The sequence below is a fragment of the Periplaneta americana genome, chromosome 1 (genome assembly GCF_040183065.1).
Source record: "Periplaneta americana isolate PAMFEO1 chromosome 1, P.americana_PAMFEO1_priV1, whole genome shotgun sequence".
Taxonomy (NCBI): domain Eukaryota; kingdom Metazoa; phylum Arthropoda; class Insecta; order Blattodea; family Blattidae; genus Periplaneta; species Periplaneta americana.
Genome location: NC_091117.1, coordinates 202,452,070 through 202,476,936, shown reverse-complemented (window position 1 = coordinate 202,476,936; position 24,867 = coordinate 202,452,070). Strand labels below are relative to the sequence as shown.

Sequence of the window (24,867 nt, the reverse complement as noted above, 5' to 3'; positions counted from 1 at the left end):
CTATCTTAACTCTTTTCTGAAAACATTAATTTCTGTTAGGAATTGGGCGTCTACGTAATATTATACAACTGTTTAAAATAACTGCGACGTAACTACTTGGATGCTACTTGGATGGAAAGTAGATAGCATATCTAAGTAATTTTATCTTTTCGGATCGGGCAGAAGTGAAGATTGAATTTACAGTATGTCAGGTAATCTTTTATAGAGTAGGTACAGAATAAATTTCCACATGAGTTACTAGTACGAAGGACGAAACTGGTAATTGGAATTAGGTACAATAGTCTATAGTGCGATAATATGCACAAAATAACTGAAGCTTGTATCGAAATGAACGGCCACCATTTTCAAAAATGTGTTTAAATATCCATATTATGATTATTTTTCAATTTAACTTCAGTCTCTAAATTGTACGCTAATGTGTTGTAGACAGTATAATATACACTGCATATTGAATATGTCTGTAAGGGTAGCGCAGTTCGTGAGTAAAAAACACTCATTGTTAATACAGTACTGTATTTTGATTAAACAAAAACCTAATGAAAATTATCAAACTCAAAGTCGCGATATTTCCTAGTTTACGTACATGGATAAACTACTTTTCTTCCATCCTATACCTAGTAAAGTGATTTGTTTGTATTTTACGCCATTATCATCTAACTCCAGTCGTGGAAGGGGATAGCAAAGGTATAGCCAGGTTAATATTAGAGATGTTAGTGAAAATAAAATGACGTCTCTGTATAAAATCGTGACTGCATATTTTTTGGGTCAAAACACTGTTTCTTATGAATTCAGTTTCTCTCACACCGGTAGGTCTACTTACAGTGAAACGACGTACAAGAGACGAAGAACATTGGTCGAATCGAGATACCTGCCATCTTAAATGTGGCCTGCATAGCTATGCAAGTTGCATCTAAACGGTATTTGGTTTATGCGGGTAGGGCGGGGAGAACGAAGAGCAAATCACGTCACAAGATTCTTCGGTGTCTTTCGTCTCTCTCTAATAGCGCGCTATTTTAAATTGGGCCGCTAAAATGAATCTAAACATAAAATCATATAACATTGATGAGTAATCGGTAGGTCATTGGTCGCACGCATTACGATGAGAAATGTCGATGGGTTTTTCTGAATGCACTTTTGAATGTACTCGTATTGAAGACATGAAGTCGGCGTCTGTTTTGAGATTGATTGATTGATTGATTGATTGATTGATTGATTGATTTATTTATTTATTTATTTATTTATTTATTTACTTATTTATTTATTTATATAACAGAGCAAAGCCCCAATTACAATAGACAGTACAGATATTCGTTTAAAAAAAACATAGAATTGCATATAACATGAAAAAAGAGATTAAACATATACAAAGGCAGGATACAAGTGTAAATACAAATTAAAATGGAAAATGAGAAAATGAGAAAAGGAAAAAAAAAAGAACAGACAAATAGATACTACCTAAATAAAAGACACAGATATAGATATAAATGAAAAATACAAAATAAAATAAATGAAACATAGTTAAGTATAGATATCATAGCCAATAGTTTGTCACCTGCTGATCCGAGTTGCACTCGGCGGTGGGTTCGATTCCCGCTTGGACTGATTACCTAGTTTGGTTTTCTCGAGGTTTTCCAAATTGGAAGGCGAATGTCAGGTAACCTATCGACCTCATCTCGCCAAATACCATCTGATATCACTGATTTCATCGACGCTAAGTAGCCCAGCAGTTGGTAGAGCGTCGTTAAATAACCAAGTAAAAATATAAACCAAGGAAATTGTCGCTATAAACATTGCCAATTAATTACTTTACTTGCCATTTCGAAGATTTGTCACGCAATTTCTGGCTTCCAATTACATTATTATTCTTTACTGTAGTGGGTGGGACATCTGTCTTGACCAAACTGTGACAAGCCTGTCTGAAACAACTGGAAAAAAATTTGTCTTTATAAAGGATTTTTAATTTCCCGCAATAACAAAAATATCTATAAATGTCGTAGTATTTTTAATACCATATTTGTGTAAATAGACCGAGGCATTTTTCTCCATGCGAATAACAAAACATAAAACAGAGAACTAAACTGTTACATCTTTAAGATCATTACATGTGATTGGCATCTATATATATTTTTAGTTGTTTATTTAACGACGCTGTATCAACTACTAGGTTATTTAGTGTCGATGGGGTTTGTCATAGCGAGATGATATTTGGCAAGATGAGGCCGAGGATTCATCATAGATTACATTTATTTATTTATTTATTTATTTATTTATTTATTTATCTATTTATTTATTTATTTAGTTATTTATTTATCTATTTATTTATTTAGTTATTTATTTATTTATTTATTTATTTAGTTATTAATTAATTAATTAAATAATTAATTTATTTATTTATTTACTAGCCGTACCCGTGCGCTCCGCTGCACCTGTTAGAAATAAATATAAAGTAATTACATAATTAAAATAGGACGTTTGATCCAGGGAACAACTTTTACAACAGCGCAAGCTAATCTGCTTCGCTCATTACCCAATTTTTTTTGCATTGCATTTATTGCATATATATTTTATATGTTTTAACACGATTCAATTGAGCATAGTTAAAATTTGAATTATAAAATAATGGATTGCTAAGCTAACGTACTATTACTGCATACTAAATCAATACACTCTCGTTGTTCGTTAATTCTCTGCGATTAAAATGAGTGTACATAAATATTATTTTAAGAAATACAGAAAACGAATGTACAAAATAGCCTATCAAATTTTCAGTGCATAAGAAGCTATTTTAATCTTACCTGTCCTCGATTCACTCAGACGTTACTGTAATAACATTATAGCATTATGTCCATCTAGAGAAACTACACTTTCCAATGGTGAAATAATAATAATTAATTATACAAATCAGTTAATTTAGCTTCTGATATTACTTCATACAAATGCAGAAACATTCTCTGTAGGCTATGTTTAATAACTTTCGATTTTTGATGTCCAAGGCCCCTGTTTCGATTGTTGTTGTTCAAGGCCCCTTATAGACGAAGTCATTTGTTCTTAATTCATTGCACCATCTTAGATGGCGTTATTTTAATTTTAAAACTCATTTATCTCATTAAATATCAGTCCTATCAAAATTTTGTAAAGAATAAAACTTATCGGAAATCATTTGTAAAGAACCTTTTGTTATGTAACATTTTTGACAAAAATCAATACTAAGCGAGATATTTCGATTTATTTAATTCAGGCCCCCTTATAACTCCCCTTTTAAATAAAGTATTTTGAATGCCATATAGCCTAAAATCTAAGTTACAACGAACTTAATTTATATTCCAATTTTCATATAAATCGGTTCAGCCATTATCGCGTGAAAAGGTAACAAACATACAGACAGACATACAAACAAAAATTTCAAAAAAGCGATTTTCGGTTTCAGGGTGGTTGATTATATATGTTAGGACCAATTATTTTTGGAAAATCGAAAATTACCAGAAAAATTTCGGCTACAGATTTATTATTAGTATAGATGTATTTATGTATTTACTTATTTATTTATTTATTTATTTATTTATTTATTTATTTATTTATTTATTTACTTACTTACTAATTTACTTACTTACTTACTTACTTACTTACTTACTTACCTACCTACCTACCTACCTACTTACTTACTTACTTACTTATTTATTTATTTATTTATTTATTTATTTATTTATTTATTTATTTATTTATTTATTTATTTATTTATTTATTTATTTATTTATTTTACATTCGCCTTACGGGTAGAGAAAAGCTAGGAAAAATCCCAACCAGGTAATCAACCCAAGCGGAAATCGAACCCACGCCCGAGCGCCACTCCGGAGTTGCAGGCAAGCGTCTCAGCCGACCGAGCTGCGCCGTTGGCTATCATCCATATTGACATACATAATGTGGAAACAATATTAAACATATTAGCAGTCGATTCCTCTTATTTAAAAAATTTAATAGCAGCAATTTGTTTAGTGTTGATTGCAATTAAAAACCAGAAGTGTGTCGCAAGAATTGTCACGTACAATCCGGTGTATCGCGAACCCAGAAAAGGTTGGGAACCTCTTCAGTAGAGTGTACTTTAAATACTAAAGAAATTCTCATATCTGTGACCGAACTTGCCACTAGACCTATATAATATTAAAACAAAAAAGAAGATGGTATGGAAAACTTGGCTAATTTAGTGACATGGCTAATTTCGCGATATTTGTTTTTAATTCACCACGAAATTATGCCAGCGACAAATGTAACTTTGATGGTATAGTATAAATGCCCAGAATCTGTACTATAACATAGATTTTGTTCACTGCGCTCTTCCTGTGACGTAAGTTTTTTTTTTTTATTACTTGAAGAGTTGTGATATCCATAGCTATGAATTTGTGAGTGAATGCACCATGTGATTTTCTTTGTTAAAAAGAAGAGTTTTTTTTATTGTTTTTTGTAGTTCAATTTGTTTTCAATGGCAAATACTTACATTGTAGGCCTATACTTCTTGGTGAAATAGTAATATGCGTTACAAGAGCGGTATGTTGAAGTTTTCATGTTCGAGGAAAAGTTTGAAAAAGCGAAACATAGTTGAGCTTTTTTAATTTCCGAGAATTGAAAGAAAACATACCGCTCGTGTATCGTACATTATTTTGTGCGAAGATCGTTTATTACATACCTGAAAGAGGAATTTCTAATTAGTTGCAATGAAATCTCCATCTTGGTTTCTGTTCAATGACGGCAAATTTTCAAAACAAAAATATCTATCTTCAACATTGTTGCTTTAAAATGTTTTCTGTGTTTACTATACTCCAGCGGGCCGTGATATACGTCTGTCTCCCCCCCCCCAGTCTATGATGAGTCTGGGATCTTGTTGATTTTTTCACGGCTTCCTTAATGTTACTTGCATCACGAATGCAGTAACTTTAGTGGAGTTGTAGAGTTTATTTAATTTTAAAAACAATAATTAACAGTGCAATTTAGGTGAAATTGCAATGGTAAGTTTCCAATTTATAATTATTACTATATTGAACGTCTCTAAAATAATATGTTAAAAGCCTAAAGCAATAAAATCAATATGTCACTTAAGCGGCAAGAAGAGGGAAATTGTTATGTGTGTTAGGTTGGAAATACTGAATGTGGAATTTTAGACTTTCCGCGGATTGGTTTTGTGCGGAAACCAAGCAAATACGCACGATCTCGCACAAAATATATATCTATCAATGCATTGATTATGTAACACAAGCTTATCCGGGAGGTTATTTTCTTAGCGATTCTCTCATTCCACGAAGCCATTTTCTTCTTTATTTTTTTCTATGCTATAACAACACTCTCTAGTGGAAGAAATATCAAATGCATGAAACGTAAAATATTTGTGTGTGTGTTCATAGCATCTCTGATATATTGTGCATGTCGAGAACGTTGCAGATGGCAGATAATCAAATGTGGAAAGAAATACAATATAAATGATATGAAAGAGACAATGGATTGTGTCTTAAACAAATGAAAACTACGCAGAGAAAGTTCGTCTTTGTCATGGCAAGTTCGACGAGAACCAGAAGGGACCAAAGCAGCAATCAATGTGAATGACATTTCTAGCTTCTCAAATGAGCTAAAGAGGTAGACCAGCGGTGGCGAAAATGTAATCGTGCGCCGAGCCACTGTGTAACCTACAACGTGCATAGCACCTATGGAGGGAGGCGGACACCCGAAGGGGAAGTGAAGCAACTGTCTGACTTATTAACGGATTTTCATTTTCCTTACGTCAAGCACTTAAATATAATTTTATACAGTATAAGGCTACAAACTAATGTTTAGTACATGTAACGAAGAAAGAAATGAACAATAAATGAACAATATCACAACCTAAAATTAACTGTCTTCAGAATGTCTCTGCGACAAAGTTTCAAAATCAGGAATTATGTCACTTACTGCCAGTCGTATTTGATCACGAAGGTATTTGTCTGTCAGTCGTGATCTAAATTTGGTTTTTACTATTTTAATTGTTGAAAATAATTTTTCACAAACGTAAGTTGTAGAGAACATGGCATCAACAGAGCAAGCGAAAGAACGAGGCTTCGGATATTTATTTTTTGGTAAAGATTTGAAAGTTCAACATTCTCAAGTCCTTACATCTAGCTTTCATTTGATATCACATAGTAAATCAGTGAGTTCAAATTGAAGAGCTAACCGCATTATTCGTACATCTGCTGAAAAAGGGTCGACGTACAGAGATGATGATGATGATGATGATGATGATGACGACAACAATAACACAACCTTTTAATGTTTCATCAGTAACATGTAGTATAATGCCGTTTTATGTTATACAACCGTTTTCCTCGTAATACTTGTGAACAAATCATACATTTAATATTCTCATCATATTGAGAGCAAAAAAATGTGTCCTCCCATCCTACTTGGAACTTTCGTACATGGTTTCGAGAGAGACATATGCCACTCGCAGGTCAGAGACAAATACAAATGGAAAGGGAGTTCGACTCCAGTGAGTGAGAGGGTGGGGGTTGCGGAGGTTAGAAGCAAGCGAAATGCACAGCTGTCACTGCGGACCACAATGTCTCGCGAGTCATGTTCTCGCCACGGCTGAGGTAGACAATGAAACAGCATCATCTTCAGGAGTCAAACAAAGAAGATCTATGTTTAAAGAAAAGCCAAATGATAAGCTTAATGATTTGTTACTATATTGCTCAGGAAATTTCAAGGGCGATAAGCATGGTGAAAGATGGATTCAATGCGTCAGTTATGATCAGTGGTTTCATGAAACATGTCTAGGTCTTTTAAAATACCGAAAGAACTTTAATTGGTTGGGTTATAGGTATGAATCTGACCGAGGAATTTAAAATTAAACGGGATTTGCATAAATATTTTGAATTTAAGGACTGTCACGAAAATACCCTTGTACTATCACGAAATTATACCAGTTCTTCTAGAGTGCTAATTTTTGTTTGTTTGTAAAATATTGTATAAATTTATTTGAGGTAAAAAATGTTGATATGTAACTTCATGAAATCTAGAAATGTACATATGTTAAAAACACTATTTTTCTTTTTTAATTTGAACCTTATTTTTGCACCAAAACCTTAGTATCACGAAATTGACCAAGTGTGCCTTATCAGATAAGTTACCGTATGTGAAATTCAACAAAATATAGAAAACATAACTTCCTGAAATTGCATCAGCTTGTGAAACTTTGCAGAAGCGTATACCTATATATATATATATATATATATATATATATATATATATATATATATAACTGTATAGATATAACTGTGTATATATATATATATATATATATATATATATAATATTGAACTGGTAATGGAAATTACGGGATTTTAATAAATGGCCCCTCATTTTGAAGCTTGGAACCCAAAGTTTTTTCGGAAAAATAGTAGTTTTCAGTGAAATGTCAATTTTCCTACATAATTTTCCTATTTTCCAAAATCCATCTGTCGTCAGTTTTGAGAACTAGCTAATTGCATTCAGGAGAAGAGAAGCGAGCATCAAGTCGGCCGTGTTGCATTTCAGAATAAAACAAAACACACACTACAGTAAACAATATTACACGAAGGCTATGATCTGCAAGAATGCTGACATATTTAGAGCTCAAATTAAATTGGTTATTAAAAACTTAACTTACTAAAAATAATTTACAGGTTCGATTCTGTGGTGTGTAATTTTCTGGGTACAGCTGTGTATTGGATATTAAAAACTACAAAACTTGAGGTGGTTTGATGACATTATTAGTATTAGAAATGAAATATTATTCTAGTTAATGCCGTGATGTGACTATTTTTCATTAATTATACATATTAATGCTATATTGATGATATGAAAGTGAAACGTTTTGGGGTTATATAAGTAGATGTAGAGAATAACTTAAATTAGATTTTGATTTCTATATTTTACTGAGTGGCGGCTATATAGTATATGTTACTGAAAGCTATAAAACTTATGTAAGATAATAATATTATTAAAAATCAAATATTTTTATAGTTATTACTCAAGTGGGGTTGGGTCTTTTTCATATATTTAATGGCGGTGTGGTGTAGATATTTATATGCGTGGTTCTCTTCAGTATTGGCTCGAGAGAGAGTATCTTTCATTATTATGGAAGCAAATAACTTTCCGAATGTCTGGTATTCTTCATTGAAAATAAATCTGAAAAATGTTTATTTGAACGTCTAATGAACTTAGTTTGCAAGCCACTAGTTTAATATATTTAGCTCAATTAGTTTTAAATTGCAAATATCAGTTGTAAGGAAAAGGAGTTTCAATATCACGGACCACCACTATCTCCTTCATGTGCCACAAAGCAAACACTTCAAACGACGAGCAACTTGAAGTGAGCACAGATAAACAGAAATATAAAGGAGGCATTCATTCTAGTTATTTCGGAAATAGCTCTAAGTGTAGATGTGGCCTACTTGTTTGTTTCTACTCTTGTCACTGACATGCAAAGAAGCGGCATGAGGATGTTATACTCTTAAAGCTCTCTACATTGCAGAAATTGAGGTTTCCATTAAACTCAAAGAAAACGTACATGTTCATCTTTTATTCCAGTAATAAATCAATTTTTGTTTAATGCCATGGATTATATTTATAAATAGCTGTATGACAAAACGTGATAAATTTTAAATTGTCTGGTTTTTGCGAGATTCTATGTGAGATGTGTGATAGTGGCAAAGTTTTAATTATGTAATATTCACACTAACTGAAATCACCTATTTAAGGTATACATCGAATCTTGGGAAAAAATCCACATTTTTTTTCCTTAATGTCTTTCAATTTTTGGTGACAAAATTCTTGCAGTAAACTAAGCAATTTATATAATTCAGACTTGAAAATCGAATTTGGGAAGCCAAAGAAATGTTGTTTAATTCAGAGCTGGGCAGCAAGAGCGGATTCTACTCTCCCACGGGGAGTCATATGATTTCTCTTCATCCCCTTTCTTCCCCGCCGTTGATTCACTGACGGATTAATATTAAGCGTCCCCGTTTAGAGACTAGTTCCGCTCCCGATGCCCAGCTCTGGTTTAATTAATAAAATTTTAGACCGACCTAAACTCCATTAGAAATTGACATAGGGTAAAACTTATTTGCCAAAATGACCCCCTACATAATTACAGTATGGAGAATGTTACAAACTAAAATTACTTATTTATCTTGAATTCAAAAGATATGTCACATTATAAATATAAGGATTTCAGAAAAAATATATAAAGTAAAACCTCGTTAATTCGGAGAGGCAAAAAACGGTGATTTTGGAAAAAATTAAAAAACCGTGTTTTAAGATTACTTTTATACATTCTAAACTGTTCCAAAATATAGACCTGTACTTCAAACCAACTTTCGCAGCAAGAGTTTCGAGTGATCCTGAGCCAGGTCCTTCGGGCACATCGTCATAAATTATGGGTATTACGTATGTACTGCACTGTATGTATTACTTACATTTTACTGTACTGTAAAGTGAAGTAGTGAGACTCTCTGGAAATGTGGTGAACATGGCACAAGATCACCGCTTAACATTAAAAAACGAGAGACATACGTCCATATGGATGAGAAGATACACTCTAACTTCCCTGCTGGGAACTCAACCTAGGTTCGCTAGTTCTGTAGTTAAAAAAACTACTTCTTGTATCGTAATATTGGAAACTAAGCCTATTCCCTTTAAATACATCATAATAAAGTAGTTCTGTTGCTACAAAAGGAATTTTAATGCACTTTCTACTGTTATTTTAGGTTATTTCAGTTAATCCGGACTTTCGTTAAACCGGTCAACTTATCCCCCAATTAGTCCGGATTAACGAGGTTTTACTGTATGTGAATATATATTATTTTTGGGATAAAATAATTATAATCGATTGAAAAAGTAATTTTATTTTACAACATAGCCACATGTTTAAGCTATAATTTGGAACCCCAATAAAATGTTTTGGCCAATTAGAAGTCTACATTTTGTCCGTCGCATCGGAAGGATAATAAATGTCGAAAAATGTGAAATAAAAGAAAGCAGACATTGAAGTGCGCTTATATTATAAATGCCCAAATAATTATGAAATTCTTGAGATAATGGTTACAAGTTATATATTTTTTTAAACTAGAAGAAATGAGCTTCCACATTAGACAAAAATATTATTTACCAAAATTTTTAAGAAATCCGACATTTCTAGAGTCGATGTATACCTTAACAGGCGTATAAATATATTGAAATATAAGTGTTATAAATATTATATTGAAAATTTATTGACTATTTTTCATTTTGCAGATACACCCAGGGAACAGTCCGTGTTTATTATGTTGAACGGTGAAGAATCGGAATTGAATTTCATAAATCTAGCGAACACAAAGGTAAGGCCTACATTTTCATTTTGTCATTCGAAATGTGAAGGAAATATTATAGTCGACTTACTTCTAAAACTCTGTTAAGACCAATTTTTCCTGAATGTCGAAATCTGTGTATATTTTTAGAAAACACCTACTGATAACAGCTCGTAAATATGCTAATGCTTCTATAGTCTATTTTATAAAGAAACAAATGCATAACCATCGTTAATTGAGGTATAAAAAGAATAAGAAGTTAGTTTGTTCTATTGTACATTTTTCAAATGCAGTTGCGAGGTTTTAAAAGTGTCAACGATGTTCACCAACATTATTTCAGTAACATTATCTGCCTTGTATATCGTCTATCTTTCAACTTGCCTATCTTTGTACGCTTTTTCTCCTAAATTAATTAACCCATTTTATTCTCAGAACTAACAAACAGAAATATATAACTTTTTTTTTCTAAAAAAATAACAAAGTATATAATTATATTTGAAACACTTATGCCAAATTTTCACTAATTTAAACTTAACTTGAATACATTTTTGTATTCATTGAAATGCAACGTGTCCCAAAATTATTGCTCCGATTTTAATATGGTTTATATCGGAAAGTATGTAAGCTGTGGGAACGCAGATATAACTGTTTCTGGAATCTGTAGAGTATATAGGAAACGAAACAACTCCTATGAGCAAGTGGTGAATGGAGGGGGTCAGTCCAATGACTGCTCTGGGGAAAAGCATTGCTTGAAGACGAGCGTTTAAAATGCCACCCTACCTACCACCTTCTTCCACGCGCATCTTACCCCTTAGCGACCATTAGCCGATGCAGCCCGCAATACACTCCCGCACTAATGGGTTCCGTCTTCAGAATGGGACTGATTAATGTAAATATTGGTGACGCTATCGGTATAGTATAATTCTCACGCGAGCGCAGAAGTGAAGCTAGGCGATACATTTGAAACCCCACTGTAATCATCGTTTTCGACTACGATAACAGCTGTAAAGTTGTGAACATAAATGTAAATTTCCTGGCCATCAGTCTCTAAACGTGATTTAGAACTATGGAAGCGTAACTATTCCCGTCATTTCAAATGGTCGCAGTTCTGTAAGTGCTCGAAATTGACTCATATTCACACAAACGTTTTATTCGAAACAGCATCAAAATTCACACCCTAAAATTATGGCATTTTTTCATGCATTATCCTACATATTTTTTCCAAGGCGTCATGTTTCTGGAAACCAGTAGTCATTTAATGTAGTCAGTCCAAGTGGTCTTTAATTTTCTTCTCTTTCCCCTCCATGGCTACCTCCGTTTCTTTGGCCATCTGTTTTCTCCCATTCTTATCTCGAGTTCCAACCACCTTAAACTTTTTTCTTCAATTTAATCTGTTATTTTTCTGCATTTATGAGGTTTATTACTCCGTTGGGGATTTTATCCCTTCTTGATATCTTGCCTTCTCTATTCATTTAATCCATTTCCAATGCGATCAATTTATTATTTATTTTATGCTTTCTCTAATAGTCGAAATTTCGTTTCTATATTGAATGACAGTGTGTACCATAAATGTTCCTACTTTTCTATTTATTGTGCAGAAAAATGAGTTTGAACAGCCTAAAATCTTTCTTTCTATTTGTAATCTAGTACTATTTCTTCGTTAATATTTTCTATCCAAAATAATGAGTCTCTATTTTAAAAGATTGTACTAAATTGCGATTTACAAAATCAGTTAATATTTGCTATCCAAAAATATTGTCTCTATTTTAAAAGATTAGACTAAATTACGATTTATAAAATCAGTTAATATTTTATATCCAAAAATAATGAGTCTCTATTTTAAAAGATTACACTAAATTACGATTTACAAAATCAGTTAATATTTGCTATCCAAAAATAATGAGTCTATACAATTTACGATTTAGAAAATCAGTTAATATTTTCTATCCAAAAATAATGAGTCTCTATTTTAAAAGATTACACTAAATTACGATTTAAAAAATCAGTTAATATTTTATATCCAAAAATAATAAGTATTTTAAAACATTAGGGCCTACACTAAATTACGATTTACTTAAAATCAGTTAATATTTCTATCCAACAAAATAATGAGTCTCTATTTTAAAAGATTACACTAAATTACGATTTACAAAATCAGTTAATGTTTTCTTTGTTGAATCTTTCGTACACTACTTTTAACACTTGAATATAAATAATTGATTAAATGGCAATCTTACTCGTGTTAATTATGTAAGCATGTGCAGCTTACAGCTGTTTCTGTGCTATTCGACACCATCCTCAGAGCCTACTCAGTGTACTACTAATTACAAGTTACAGGAGAATGGAGAAAGTTACACAACGCAGAACTGCACGCATTTTATTCTTCATGCAGGGCATGTAGCACGTATGGGCGAATCCAGAAATGCATATAGAGCGTTAGTTGAGAGACTGGAGGGAAAAAGACCTTTGGGAAGGCCAAGACGTAGATGGGAGGATACTATTAAAATGGATTTGAGGGAGGTGGGATATGATGGTAAGGAGTGTATTAATCTTGCTCAGGATAGGGACCAATGGCGGGCTTATGTGAGGGCAGCAATGAACCTCCGGGTTCCTTAAAAGCCAAAAGTAAATGAAGTAAAGTATTATAAATTGCCAATGGATAGGAATTTTGCTACACACCTTTCAACAGAAAAAAATATCTATAGATTTGCAGTTCAGCTTGAAGGATCTGATTTATAGGGAAAGGGTTCACAAACACCACCTTCTTTTACAATCCCATAGTCAGCAAATCAGTTGTCGCGAGCACACAGTGTTAAACTGTCTTGAGGCGTTGTAAGACACATAAAGTAAAACGTCGCTTCGCGTAGTCTCTCGCCGTGTTGCGTCTGCTTCTGTATGCACCCGGCCTTAATGTAAATATATAGACTGTCTGTCAATTGTGAAGAGGAAAGATGTGCATAAATATTGATGTAGACAATATTCATATAAGAAATTTGCACTTTAAATTGCAGTTTTGTCAACTAAATGTGTAGTAGGGGAGTAGTGGGTAAAGTGAGACACAAAATATTAAGACACGTGTATGCAAGTGAAATTTCAAGTATTTTTAAAATCAAGTGCAATAGAAATATACATTAAAACATGGAGTACAATAATACATAAACGGAAATGTTAATAGATAAAGGACATAATATACAATGCGTATTTGTAAAAAAAAAATGCAAATGTCTCACTGTTCCCATTCAGGAGGGTACAGTGAGACACCACAGTGTCTATTAACAGACATTGTAATGATTTACATTTATTTCAAAAGAAAAGAAAGCTTGCTGTCTCTTTATCTTTTCATGTTCTGTAGACTTATTTAGAATCATTTTGTTGTCTGACTTCGAAACCATTGAAACATCTGGAACATTTGGAAAAGTGAATTTTCCATGACTTTTCAAACTTTTGTGAAAAAAATAAAATGAATTTTTGGTGACAACAAAGCTTATAATTATAAGAATTTAATTTAATTCTTTGTTATTTTTTAATATTTTCTTAAATTTTGTGAATAATTTTTTATTTAAGAAACCATTAAAATGTAATGTAAACATTATTTTAAGCTGTAGTTCCTAAATTGGTTACTAGTTGTTCATTTTTAGTGTTAGTTACCGGTAAATATAATATAGTTACAGTTTATTTTTGCAAATCATTGGTAAATGGGAACAGTGAGACGTCTCAGTGTACTCTTCAATGGCATGTCTCACTGTTCCCTTTACACATAGTTCGTTTAAAAATGGCGCCATCACTTCAAAATTAAAACAAGAAAGACGAAACTTTGCCAAACATAACGTCAAATACCATAGTAGCCTATTAGGTAACAAAACATTAATATTTCTATTTCATTTGTATATCCAATATAACCTTCATTAAACACAAGCCAAAATTTTACTTCTAGAGTGAAAAATTACGAATTATTTTTTCATCACTTACCTTTATAACTAGAATCAAATCGAGTATGAAAATACTGTTACTTTACTCATGCAACATACAACTCCACTGTTACAAACATTTCAACATCAAAATTTACCATCTAATAAAAAATGTCTCACTGTTCTCCCTGTCTCACTGTACCCACTTCTCCCCTACTTAACGAGATAAACGTGTCACAAATAGTACGTTCACTTTAACTTGAGTTTCAGCTATATTTCTTACAGCCTTTTTACGTTTTGTTGCTGATAGATCTCGAGTATAGGGTACCAAGCTGTATTATAATTTTCTTGCCTTCATTGTACACGCTTGCGTGCAACCACAAATTAATGTAGCGTATGCTGATTTTAATTAGAGCTTATCGCTGGAACCTCAGAATACAAGACTCCAAATTCGGAAAGTTTATCACAAAGTAGCCTACATGTTAACTTCGCGATTCTGAGTCAGTTGCGTGGCGTGCTCAAGAATCTCAAATTTATAATTACGTCACCTACTCGCTATCTTTTATGTCATGTTCTCTAAAAAGTGTCAAGTCGGATCACTGTTATTGGCAGAAGAAATACTGAATCAAATGCTGGGCAGCTATTGTACGAAGTCTCTTTCCAGAGAATTATTTGTTCACATTTTTTTTTTTCGTTTCATTTATTATATTCCATAGATGTTACATGAGCAATGAAGCTTTAAGATGTGGAACAAGTCAAAATTTTACAATATTATATAATAATCCGTGGCGCTACAGCCCGTGAAGGGCCTAGACCGACCAGCCGGCTGCTGGCCTCACGCCCACATGCCGAAGCAGAGGTGAATGATCATCCAACCAGAATGGAGGTATCGTGTGGTTAGCACGATGATCCCCCCAGCCGTTATAGCTGGTATTCGCAACCGGATTTCGCTACCTATCGTAGCTCCCCAAGTACATCACGATGCTGGGTGGGCACCGGTCCCATGCACTAGCCGAAATTTCATGAGAAAATTTCTTCCCCCATGAGGACTCGAACCAGCTCGCATTCCGTAACGCGAGTCCTAGGCGTGATACCTTAAACCGCGACGCCACGGCGCGGGACTTTACAATATTACAATTACAATTTTTACAAATGTTTACAATTTTTGCAGTTTTACTATTTTATAATTTTCTACAATTTTCTATAATTTTTTTACAATATTTTGGCGAGATGTAATGAGATGAAGTGAGGCCCGAGGATTCGCCAAAAGATTACCCGACATTTGCCTTATGGTTGGGGAAAACCTCGGTAAAAACCCAACCAGGTAATCAAACCAAAGGGGGTGAAATGAAGTGAGGCTGAGGACTCGCCATAGACCAACATAATGTTGCGATGTCCACAACTATTTCAGTGATGTAACAACGATATTACGCATAAATGTTAACACATATAACTTTATCACAACTCAAGGCTACTTCAAAATGGTTCGCTGTGTGAGAGCTAATCAAGTTCACGTGTACAGTAGTGGCAAAAATAAAACCGGACCGACCCTTGTAGCTGATTTCAGAGCCTTGTTCACTCCAGAGCACGATAGACTGGTAACTAAGACTTTCGTGGTTCGAATCCTGCCTGGGAAGGAAACTTTTTTTTGTTCCTTATTCAAATTTATTCCCAATATGGCCGACGTGCTAACCCGCCTGTAGCCACCAGGTTGGTCGGTCCGGGAATCGAACCACGGACCTCTGGAATGCGAGTCCCATGCGATACGCATGAGCCAACTCACTCGGTTTAAACAGTACTGAACTAAAACCTATTGGAAGTTATAGAAAAGACATGTAGGTAAAGGCTGTGTGATGAATCTTGTCTCAATGTGAAAAGAGAGAGAAAGGAGATATGTCTTACTTCGTCTGTATTGTTATGGCGATGGGGGAGTGGAGTGATGCCGTCCATCCGTCCAGTGGCGGAAGGGACTATACTAAAAGCCAGGTTATGAACCGACTAAACCGGAAGCAAAGTTCTGTTGGTCTCTTTCTGAGCTCTGTTGCCACATAGTGGGGCGAGATTCAAAGCGTGTTCAGCGTTTGTCACCGATATGTTTAAAATAACTACTGTATATAGTTCTCGATAATACTATCCACAATATTAGTAATTAAAATTACTGTTTTTAAGAAAGCACGAGCTAATGACGCTGGTAAGAAATGCGACTCGTAATGCACGTGGTACTGCAAATGAACTGGCTACACTGTCTCCGTGATTCCGTTGCCAGATTTTCGTTAGCAGACGACATTTTCACGCGAGGTCCAATGAAAAGCTCCGTTCTCGTTCTCCCCTCCACCCCCCACACTCATCGTGTCATCACTGCACAGGCTACCCCTCTAACCCGCACTTTCCTCTCGCCAATCCAACTACTTCCTGTTTCGTCGGTTCATAACCTGGCTTTTAGTATAGTTGATACATCCTGTAGCGCAAAATAAAATAACAAAATATCTCTCTTCGTACTGTGTAGTTCCGTCACTGAGCTTGTCTTTCAAGAAACTTCCGGTAGCCTGTACAATAACAAGGTTTTGAAAGGAATCCTGAAAATTTACAACCCTCCTATAATCTCCACCCTCATTTGAAGGGACTTGGTTTTATTGCTACTGAGACAAGATAAACCTTACTATAATCTTTTCGCTGTAAGAAAAATCCTAATATAAACAATAGCACGTGACTGAAGTGAGGTTTCATTGGCCACTGTTTGGCGCCATAGATTCTCAGTACGTATTCCCGCCTACTATTGTACATTCTGTTTCATGTTAAACATTTCCCGCTACTCGTCAAGTAGGCCTAACCTCACTACTATGCATTCGTTTGCTTAGAAAACATTTAATTTATAATTACTTGGGCAATTAAAACTCACTTAACTTATTATATACATTTAAGACTATTTGTTTTTCTTCGCTTTTGAGAGGGTTTCCACTCCTATGTTTAATAAACACACACTGAGGATGCAAAAGCTATACGAGCTCAAGTGACGCCAGCTTGTTACAAGAACAGACTACCTCGGTATTACTGTTTGTATTCATCCGCGTTCATAGTACATAACAAAATATAAAAGTAGCTTTTCTTTGACATGGTGTTTTACATATGAGTGAAGTTATATGTTTCATCGTATTTAGCAACTAGACTTCAATTTTTTATTTTCAAATAATACAAGATTATGGTTTCCAAATACGAACTATATTTTCCTGCGTCATGTGAGTGTTTCGGCTGGGAGCCAATCACGGGTGTGACATCAACGTGCTTATGTTTACATTAGGATTTTTCTTACAGCGAAAACAGTATAGGTACAGTACTTAATGCCTTAAGCTAAAAATGTGAAATTTACATCTCATTCACTATTCTTTGCTCTCCTAAAAAATTAGTTTGGTGAAGATAAGCATATGGACGATCACTTCACAAATATGCATATGTTAGTTTGGGGAAAGCTGTTTAAATAATGTCAAAACTTAGTTTTTGATTGGCAGGTAACATTACTAACAAATTCAAAACTGCTATTATTTCAGGAGGAGCTGGACAGATCGAATCCACCAGATGCATTCGTAGTAATGTATTCGGTGATTGACAAGGCAAGCTTCCAGAGGGCAGAGACTGAGCTCGCTCGACTGCAAGACTGGGAACTTCTGCGCTCCAGACCGGCCATCTTGGTGGGCAACAAGGTGGATCTTGTGCGCAGTCGCGCTGTGTCGTCCCAAGGTGAGAACAGACACAACCCAAAACACAACAAATAAGTATTTATGAATTTTATTCCACCTTTATACAGAGCGTTCGCCTACGGGTGGGGCCAGGAAAGCGGCCTGCCTGCGGGAATCGTCTAGCCGTAAGCTTCCGCTTTCTATACTAATAGCATGCACACGAGAATTTCTCTACGTAGTACTAACCTTGTTATAGGCGATGTTGGAAGCGATGTCCATCTGAATCCACACATTTCTGGGATCTTTTAATAAAATTATCATTCACACGAATAAAGTCCGGTTCAGACGGTGCGTGTTTCTGTGATGGATTCCAAGGTGGCTGCGCTGATGGGTAGCCTGCTGCTCACTTACCGGAAGTAATGCTCTCTGGTGGCTCCGTGGATGGCTAGCTTGCTGGATTTCGAGGGTAGGTTCCTTGCTATTTTTCGTCATGGTTTGCAGGCTGGATCCAAAGATGATCATATAATATTACCACTGAAACCATGTCGCCATGTTCGTTGTTTTCCAACTAAACCTGCTTTTTTTCTATATTCTTTAGTTTCTAAGAAACAATTAAATATCGGACTTTAGCTGTTTTGCACTTTTGTCATAATTACTTTATTGCGACATTTACTACTGTTAATGTAGGACTTTAGTTGTTTTCCACTCACGGTTTAGTTTCTTTTTGACCATGAGTGTTGGCAACAGATGAAACAGCAGATGATTTTCCAATTTGAACTGTGAAAAGAGCCAGCTCCGTGTGAACAACTACCATCACCGTAGCCAACACTGGAGCCAGCCAGTGAGCACGCAGGGCAGCCATCAGCGCAGCCACCTTGGAATCCATCACAGAAACTAGCACCGTCTGAACAGGCTTAAGTTCGTCTTCGGTAATTTTCCTAATCTCTCTTGTTATATTCGCCTTCAATTCATCTATGCTGTGAGGATTGTTCCTATAGACATTATTTTTTAGAGTTCCCCACAAATAAAAATCGCACGCTGTAAGGTCGGGGGAACGTGGCGGCCATAAGTCCTGAGAAATAATCCTTTCTCCAAAAACGTCATTTATAGCGTTCATGGAATCATGGGCTGTATGGACTTTTGCTGAATCTTGTTGGAAAAACCCATTGAGTTTCTGATCATCTGATAGCATTTGGAAAAATGGCGCGAGTATTAGAGTGCGATATCTTTGTGCATTTACTGTATCCTGAAAGAAAATGGGCCCAATAATTCGCTTCGCTGTAAAAGCACACCAAACGCCAATCTTTTCGTCATGCAATGGAACCTCATGAATTAAATGGGGATGCTCTGTACTCCAATACCTATTGTTCTGTGAAACATGACCTCATAAATGAAATCACGCCTCATGAGAAAAAATTATCAAATGAGGATCCACAATACCGTCCACAATACTTTCTAAAATCCAATTACAAAACTGAACTCGTTTTTCATCGTCTCTAGGCCGTAATTCATGCACGATAATCACTCTGTAGGGTTTTAATTTTAGAAGTTTAGCAGCAGTAAAGACTGATGTTTTTGAAACACTAACTTCCTGTGAAACACGTCTTAGAGATTTATTAGGACAGCGTGTAAATGATGCTCTGATTTCATCAGTTTTTTTCTTCCGTCAATACTCTTCGTTTTCGCTTAGGAATTGTAGCATTTATCGACCCTGTTATCCTTAATTTGTTAACAAGACGTCTAACAGTTTCTCTACCGGAATTGGAGCACCCGGATATTTCACTTCAAATTGCCTACCCACCTCTCTACAAGACTCTGTTTTCACATAATCATACATAAAAAACTCTCTGTTCAAGAGTGAATTTTGCGTTTCGCATTGTTCACAATTTTACACACACGCTGAATATTTAAGTAACTGTGTCAAGAAACTGCACTGTACGTAAAAACATTGCAACATCTGGCTCACAACTGATAACTTGTCGACCTTGATTGTCCAGCGTGTCTCAACAACTGCGCGCACAAAGCGGCGTATCAGTACATGCCACTTTCCTGGCCCCACCCGTAGGCGAACGCTCTTACACTAGACAACGCTTTTAATTTAACTAACTTTAACTTTTATCCTAAAAGCAGAATACTTTCTACCTATAAGCAAATAAAGTTTTTTAAGTCTTCTCCAGAGTGGAGAGCAGTAGAAACAATGTTGAACTCTAATTTGAAAACACGTCACAATGAAAATTAAACACAACGTAAGCGTTAACTTAAGAATGTAAACGTTACGGTAAAATCACATCATTCATGATGGGAACATAAACATAACCGCAAATATACTTGGTAACCATGGAAACATAACAACGACGCCATTTCCTCATATTCTGTCGTATACTTCAGTGCTCCACGCTTGTGTACTGTTTATAAATCACGTAAGCATAAGCATGAAAGTTTGGAGTTCGCAAACTTTCATGTTAACGTCTAACGGCAATGTTAATGTCAGTATTTATGTGAATCATTGTGAATGATCCCATTTGAAAACCTGGCCGCAAACTTCTGTGTTTATGTTATGGTTATGTTTAATTTTCATTGTGAATGGGATAGCCTAGGGAATTATACTACAGCTTAACATAAACATTCAATAAATTTACTTGGTTTTCTTCACGATGTAATGTTTTTTTCTTTCTCCTGAAAAATTGCAAACACTGACTTAACGCCTTTCAGCTCCAAGCGATTCATTTAGGATCATTCATTTTATCCCACAAGCATAAAAAAAGATGTTGGCTATTGCAGATGTACAGGTAACAATTTCCATATCTCCATCAATTATACACTATCTACCAAAAAGTAATTGGGCACTGCTTTGCCCCTTTAGAACCTCGTGGTACCATCTCTTGTTGCTGTAACAGCAGCCACCCTGTCAGGCATGCTCTCCACTAGTTTGTGTAGGATATCCACTGGAATGCGTCGCCATTCCTCTTGCAACATGACACTCAGACAATGGAAGTTGACCGCATCTCCCGAGACTTCAATCGCCGGTCCAATTCGTCCCAAAGATGCTCAATGGGATTGAGATCGGGACTGTGTGCAGGCCAGTCCAACTGGTGAATATTATTGTCTGCATACCACTGCATAGTAGCCGCCGAAACATGGGGCCAACTTCCATTGTCCAACTGAGTGCCATGTTGCAAGAGGAATGGCGACGCATTCCAGTGGATATCCTACACAAACTAGTGGAGAGCATGCCTGACAGGGTGGCTGCTGTTATAGCAACAAGAGGTGGTACTACGAGGTTCTAAAGGGGAAGAAACAGTGCCCAATTACTTTTTGGTGGATAGTGTACATTAAAATACGACCAATTTATTCAACTGTTGTCTTCATAACACTGTTTGGTAATTTCATAGAAGACGGGCACCTGGTTGGATGTAATAAGTATTACCAACTTTTTTTACTTTAGAGTTAAATGTTAGTGATTTTTAGTGATTTTTATATGTTAGTTTTAGGTTTTTATACGAGGTGTCGCCGTGATGTTGTTTCAATTTGATTGGTTATAGTTGTCATTTGTTCTAGAATTTTCGTTAATTTTGATTGGGTAATGACGTCGTCAGTTGTTCTTGGTTGTTTGACGTCAGTGGTGTTATACTGTTTTGCTGGCTAAAGCTATTGGAAGTTTGTCATTTTATGATTTTCCTTCGATTTCGTTGGTCGTAGTTGTCATCATTTGTTCTAGAAATTTCGTTAATTTTGAATGGATAATGACGTCAGTAAGTTGTTCTTGGTTTGTTGACGTGAGTGGTGTTATATTGTGTCGGATGGCTAAGGTTATTGAAAGTTTGTCATTTTATTATATCTGTGAAAGACGTGTGAACATATAACAGAATATTAAATTTTGTGTCGATTTTGGTTTATTCTTTCGCTGGTGAATAAGAATTGTGTCGATTGTTGAGGAGAAAACTGTTCCTATGGTTATTTACTGAATTTTCCGTACAAGTTAAGGTATAATAAGAGTTCAAAGAGAATTTCATTTAGTGTAAATACATGGTTTAGTTATGTGAAGTTGACTGTACGACAAAGTGTTGGTGTAGTTCTTTGTTGGCTGCATGGTTTAAGTTTAGATTGCCTTGAAGCCTGTGTCATAATGGAAGTGAAGTAAGTGGTTGTCATTGAAGACGTCAATGAGGATTGAATTTTGTTTGATGAGGTGATAAATTATTGTTTTGTGTTTTAGTGATTTGTGAGGGTAAAGTGCGAACGAAAACTGCCAGAAAAGTATTACCAACTATGAAGTTCGAATGCCACCAAACACCATAAAGATCAAAGATGAAAAATTAAACATATTTTCATTTTTTGAAGGGCTTGTTCTTCTTTAAAAATATGAATATATGTTTGATTTTCCATCTTTGATTTTGTGATGTTTGGTGACATTTGAACTTCATACAGAGTGATTTATATAGAACTGACACATTTCTTTCATTAATTGTTTCAAAACGAATTGTGCTAGCGACAACTTATTATACCTAAAATGTAGAGGAATTTTGGGAGATTATTCACCTCTATAGCAAATGTTGAAAATGTCCTCCATCCTGCATAAGGCACAACTCAACACGTCGTTCCATGTTACTGGCCACTCGTTGGAAGACTCTGTTGTCAATAGCTTGAATCTCCTGTGTGATGTTGTGCTTCAGATCGTCCAATGTCTGGGGACGTGTGGCGTAAACCCTGTCTTTTAAGTAACCCCATAGAAAGAAGTCCGGCGTTGTCAAATCCGGAGATCTCGGTGGCCACAGGTTCCTGGAAATTATTCGGTCGTCACATAACCGGATAAATGGCACCATGCTTCATCTGTGAACAATGTGATGGACAATATGGCAGGATTTTTCACAATGAACGTCTGAAACCAGCGACATAATTCAATCTTTTATCCTTATCTGGTTCCTGTAGCTGATGAACAACCGTAACCCTATATGGCTTTAGGCTCTCTGACACATTGAGTAGGTGTATCCTGTCTCCTGCGACAAACGTCTTAATGATTTTTTGGGTGACTGCTCCAGTCGTGCTCTTAAGTCAACAACAACCGTGGGAAGCCTAGATGAACGATGCTTGCCCTTTTCACTCACCAGAGATCCAGTTGTTTCCAATTTGTTTACCAGTCCCAGTATTGTGTTTCTTTTGGGAGGATTGCGAACACCAAATTCTCTCTGGTATGCCCTTTGAGTAGCTGTAATTGAATTCGTAATCCAGTATTGCTTCACAAGGAAGAGTCGTTGATTTAATGTGTACTGCATTTTCACGTTGACACAAAATGTCGAAAACAGCTACAATAGGAATAAAACAAACATCTGCGCATCTAGTGCTGCCAACAATAGGAATAAAACATAAACATCTGCGCATCTAGTGACAAGGAATCGAAACTCCAGAACATTCTGCTTAATTTGGTGCTAAAATTGGGTCAGTGCTGCCAACAATAGGAATAAAACATAAACATCTGCGCATCTAGTGACAACGAATCGAAACTCCAGAACATTCTGCTTAATTTGGTGCTAAAATTGGGTCGTTGAATGAATTTCCAACGGAATAATTAAAGAAAGAAATGTGTCAGTTCTATATAAATCACTCTGTAGTTGGCAGAACGTTTTGGTACTTTTCGTCAGCCATGTTGGATTTTGCCCGTCTTCTAAGAAATTACCCACTGAATAATCGATAATTGATTTGCAAATTACCCACTGTTTTTACAAAAACTTATGTAATTTCATTGTTGATTTCAGATGGAAAATGCCTGGCATGTACATATCGCGCCAAGTTCATCGAGATCTCTGTAGGAATTAGCCACAACGTAGATGAACTGCTGGTAGGAATTCTAAACCAGATTCGTCTCAAGCTTGTTCATGCACACCACTCGGATAAGGAAGGTTCGGCACATTGGTACAAGAGTCGAGGTGTTGTGCGTGCGAGTATGAAGGCACGCCAGATGTTCACATGGTTGTTTGGAAAAGAAGACTCCAAGTTCAAGAACTGTGAGAACTTACATGTCCTGTAGTGTCTAGTGAGAAAACATTTTGTGCTAGTGACTTTTATACAATGACTGTCTGGAGATGCAGACAAGAACACAAAAACTCAATAATTATTACAATGTCCATATGAAACAAGAAAAGCCTGGAATGGTATTAACAAAATAGATAACAGAACATTAAAACTGGTTCATACCATGTGTCTAGTGAAATAGAAATAAGGAATTATGCATACTGTACGTAACAACAGCAAGCATTCTCTACGCTCAAATCAAATTATCCGAAAATACTCGTCTTGAATAAATCACATGCGTCTATTACCGGACAATAAGCTGTAAGCAAGGAGGAAGTAATTTAGCCCTCAGTTGAAAAAGGTGCTAGAGGACCAACATATGCCAACAATTTTTGTTATAAAACCAATGTTATTCAAACGTACTGTGTGAAAATCGAACATTAAACTAGAATTGCTTTAGTTGTTATTCGTTTGCAAATGGATGGAAAGTATCTACATATAAAAATTATGTTCACCATAAAATTAAAACTTCATCGATAAGTTCAACCTGAGGGTTATCACAGTATAAAAGGACAAATAAAATATCGGTAATAGATAAGAATTTTTAGTTCAATAAATTCTATCAGGATAAGACTGCTTGACAAACAAATTCATGACATTCAACCTCATGTTAATGTCTTTATTTTAAAATTAAGAAATGTCACACAATTCTGTCTCCAAATTTACACTGAACGTATCACTTAAATGTCACACAACAGATTCAAAAGAACTTTCCAAAAACGACAGAGAAAAATAAGCTACTATAATATACGGCAAAACAAACGACACTGAAATGTTATTTAATTGCGTTGGTACAGCAAGTATTCAATATGTGTACCATCACGTGCCACACATTGTTCATAATGTTTCTGAAGATTATTGAACATGTTG

The 24,867-nt window shown here is 35.3% G+C and overlaps 1 protein-coding gene across 1 annotated transcript in view; it reads left to right on the top strand.

The window, feature by feature from the left end:
* The window catches only part of Rgk3 (Rad, Gem/Kir family member 3), a 401,124-nt gene extending 376,556 nt beyond the window's left edge, over positions 1-24,568 (top strand). The window contains exons 3-5 of the mRNA XM_069835772.1: positions 10,294-10,376; positions 17,800-17,989; positions 23,682-24,568. Coding sequence (XP_069691873.1) covers positions 10,294-10,376; positions 17,800-17,989; positions 23,682-23,953 — 545 coding nt within the window. The 3' untranslated portion in view covers positions 23,954-24,568. The remainder of the gene's footprint in view (positions 1-10,293; positions 10,377-17,799; positions 17,990-23,681) is intronic.
* Positions 24,569-24,867: the final 299 nt, after the last annotated feature.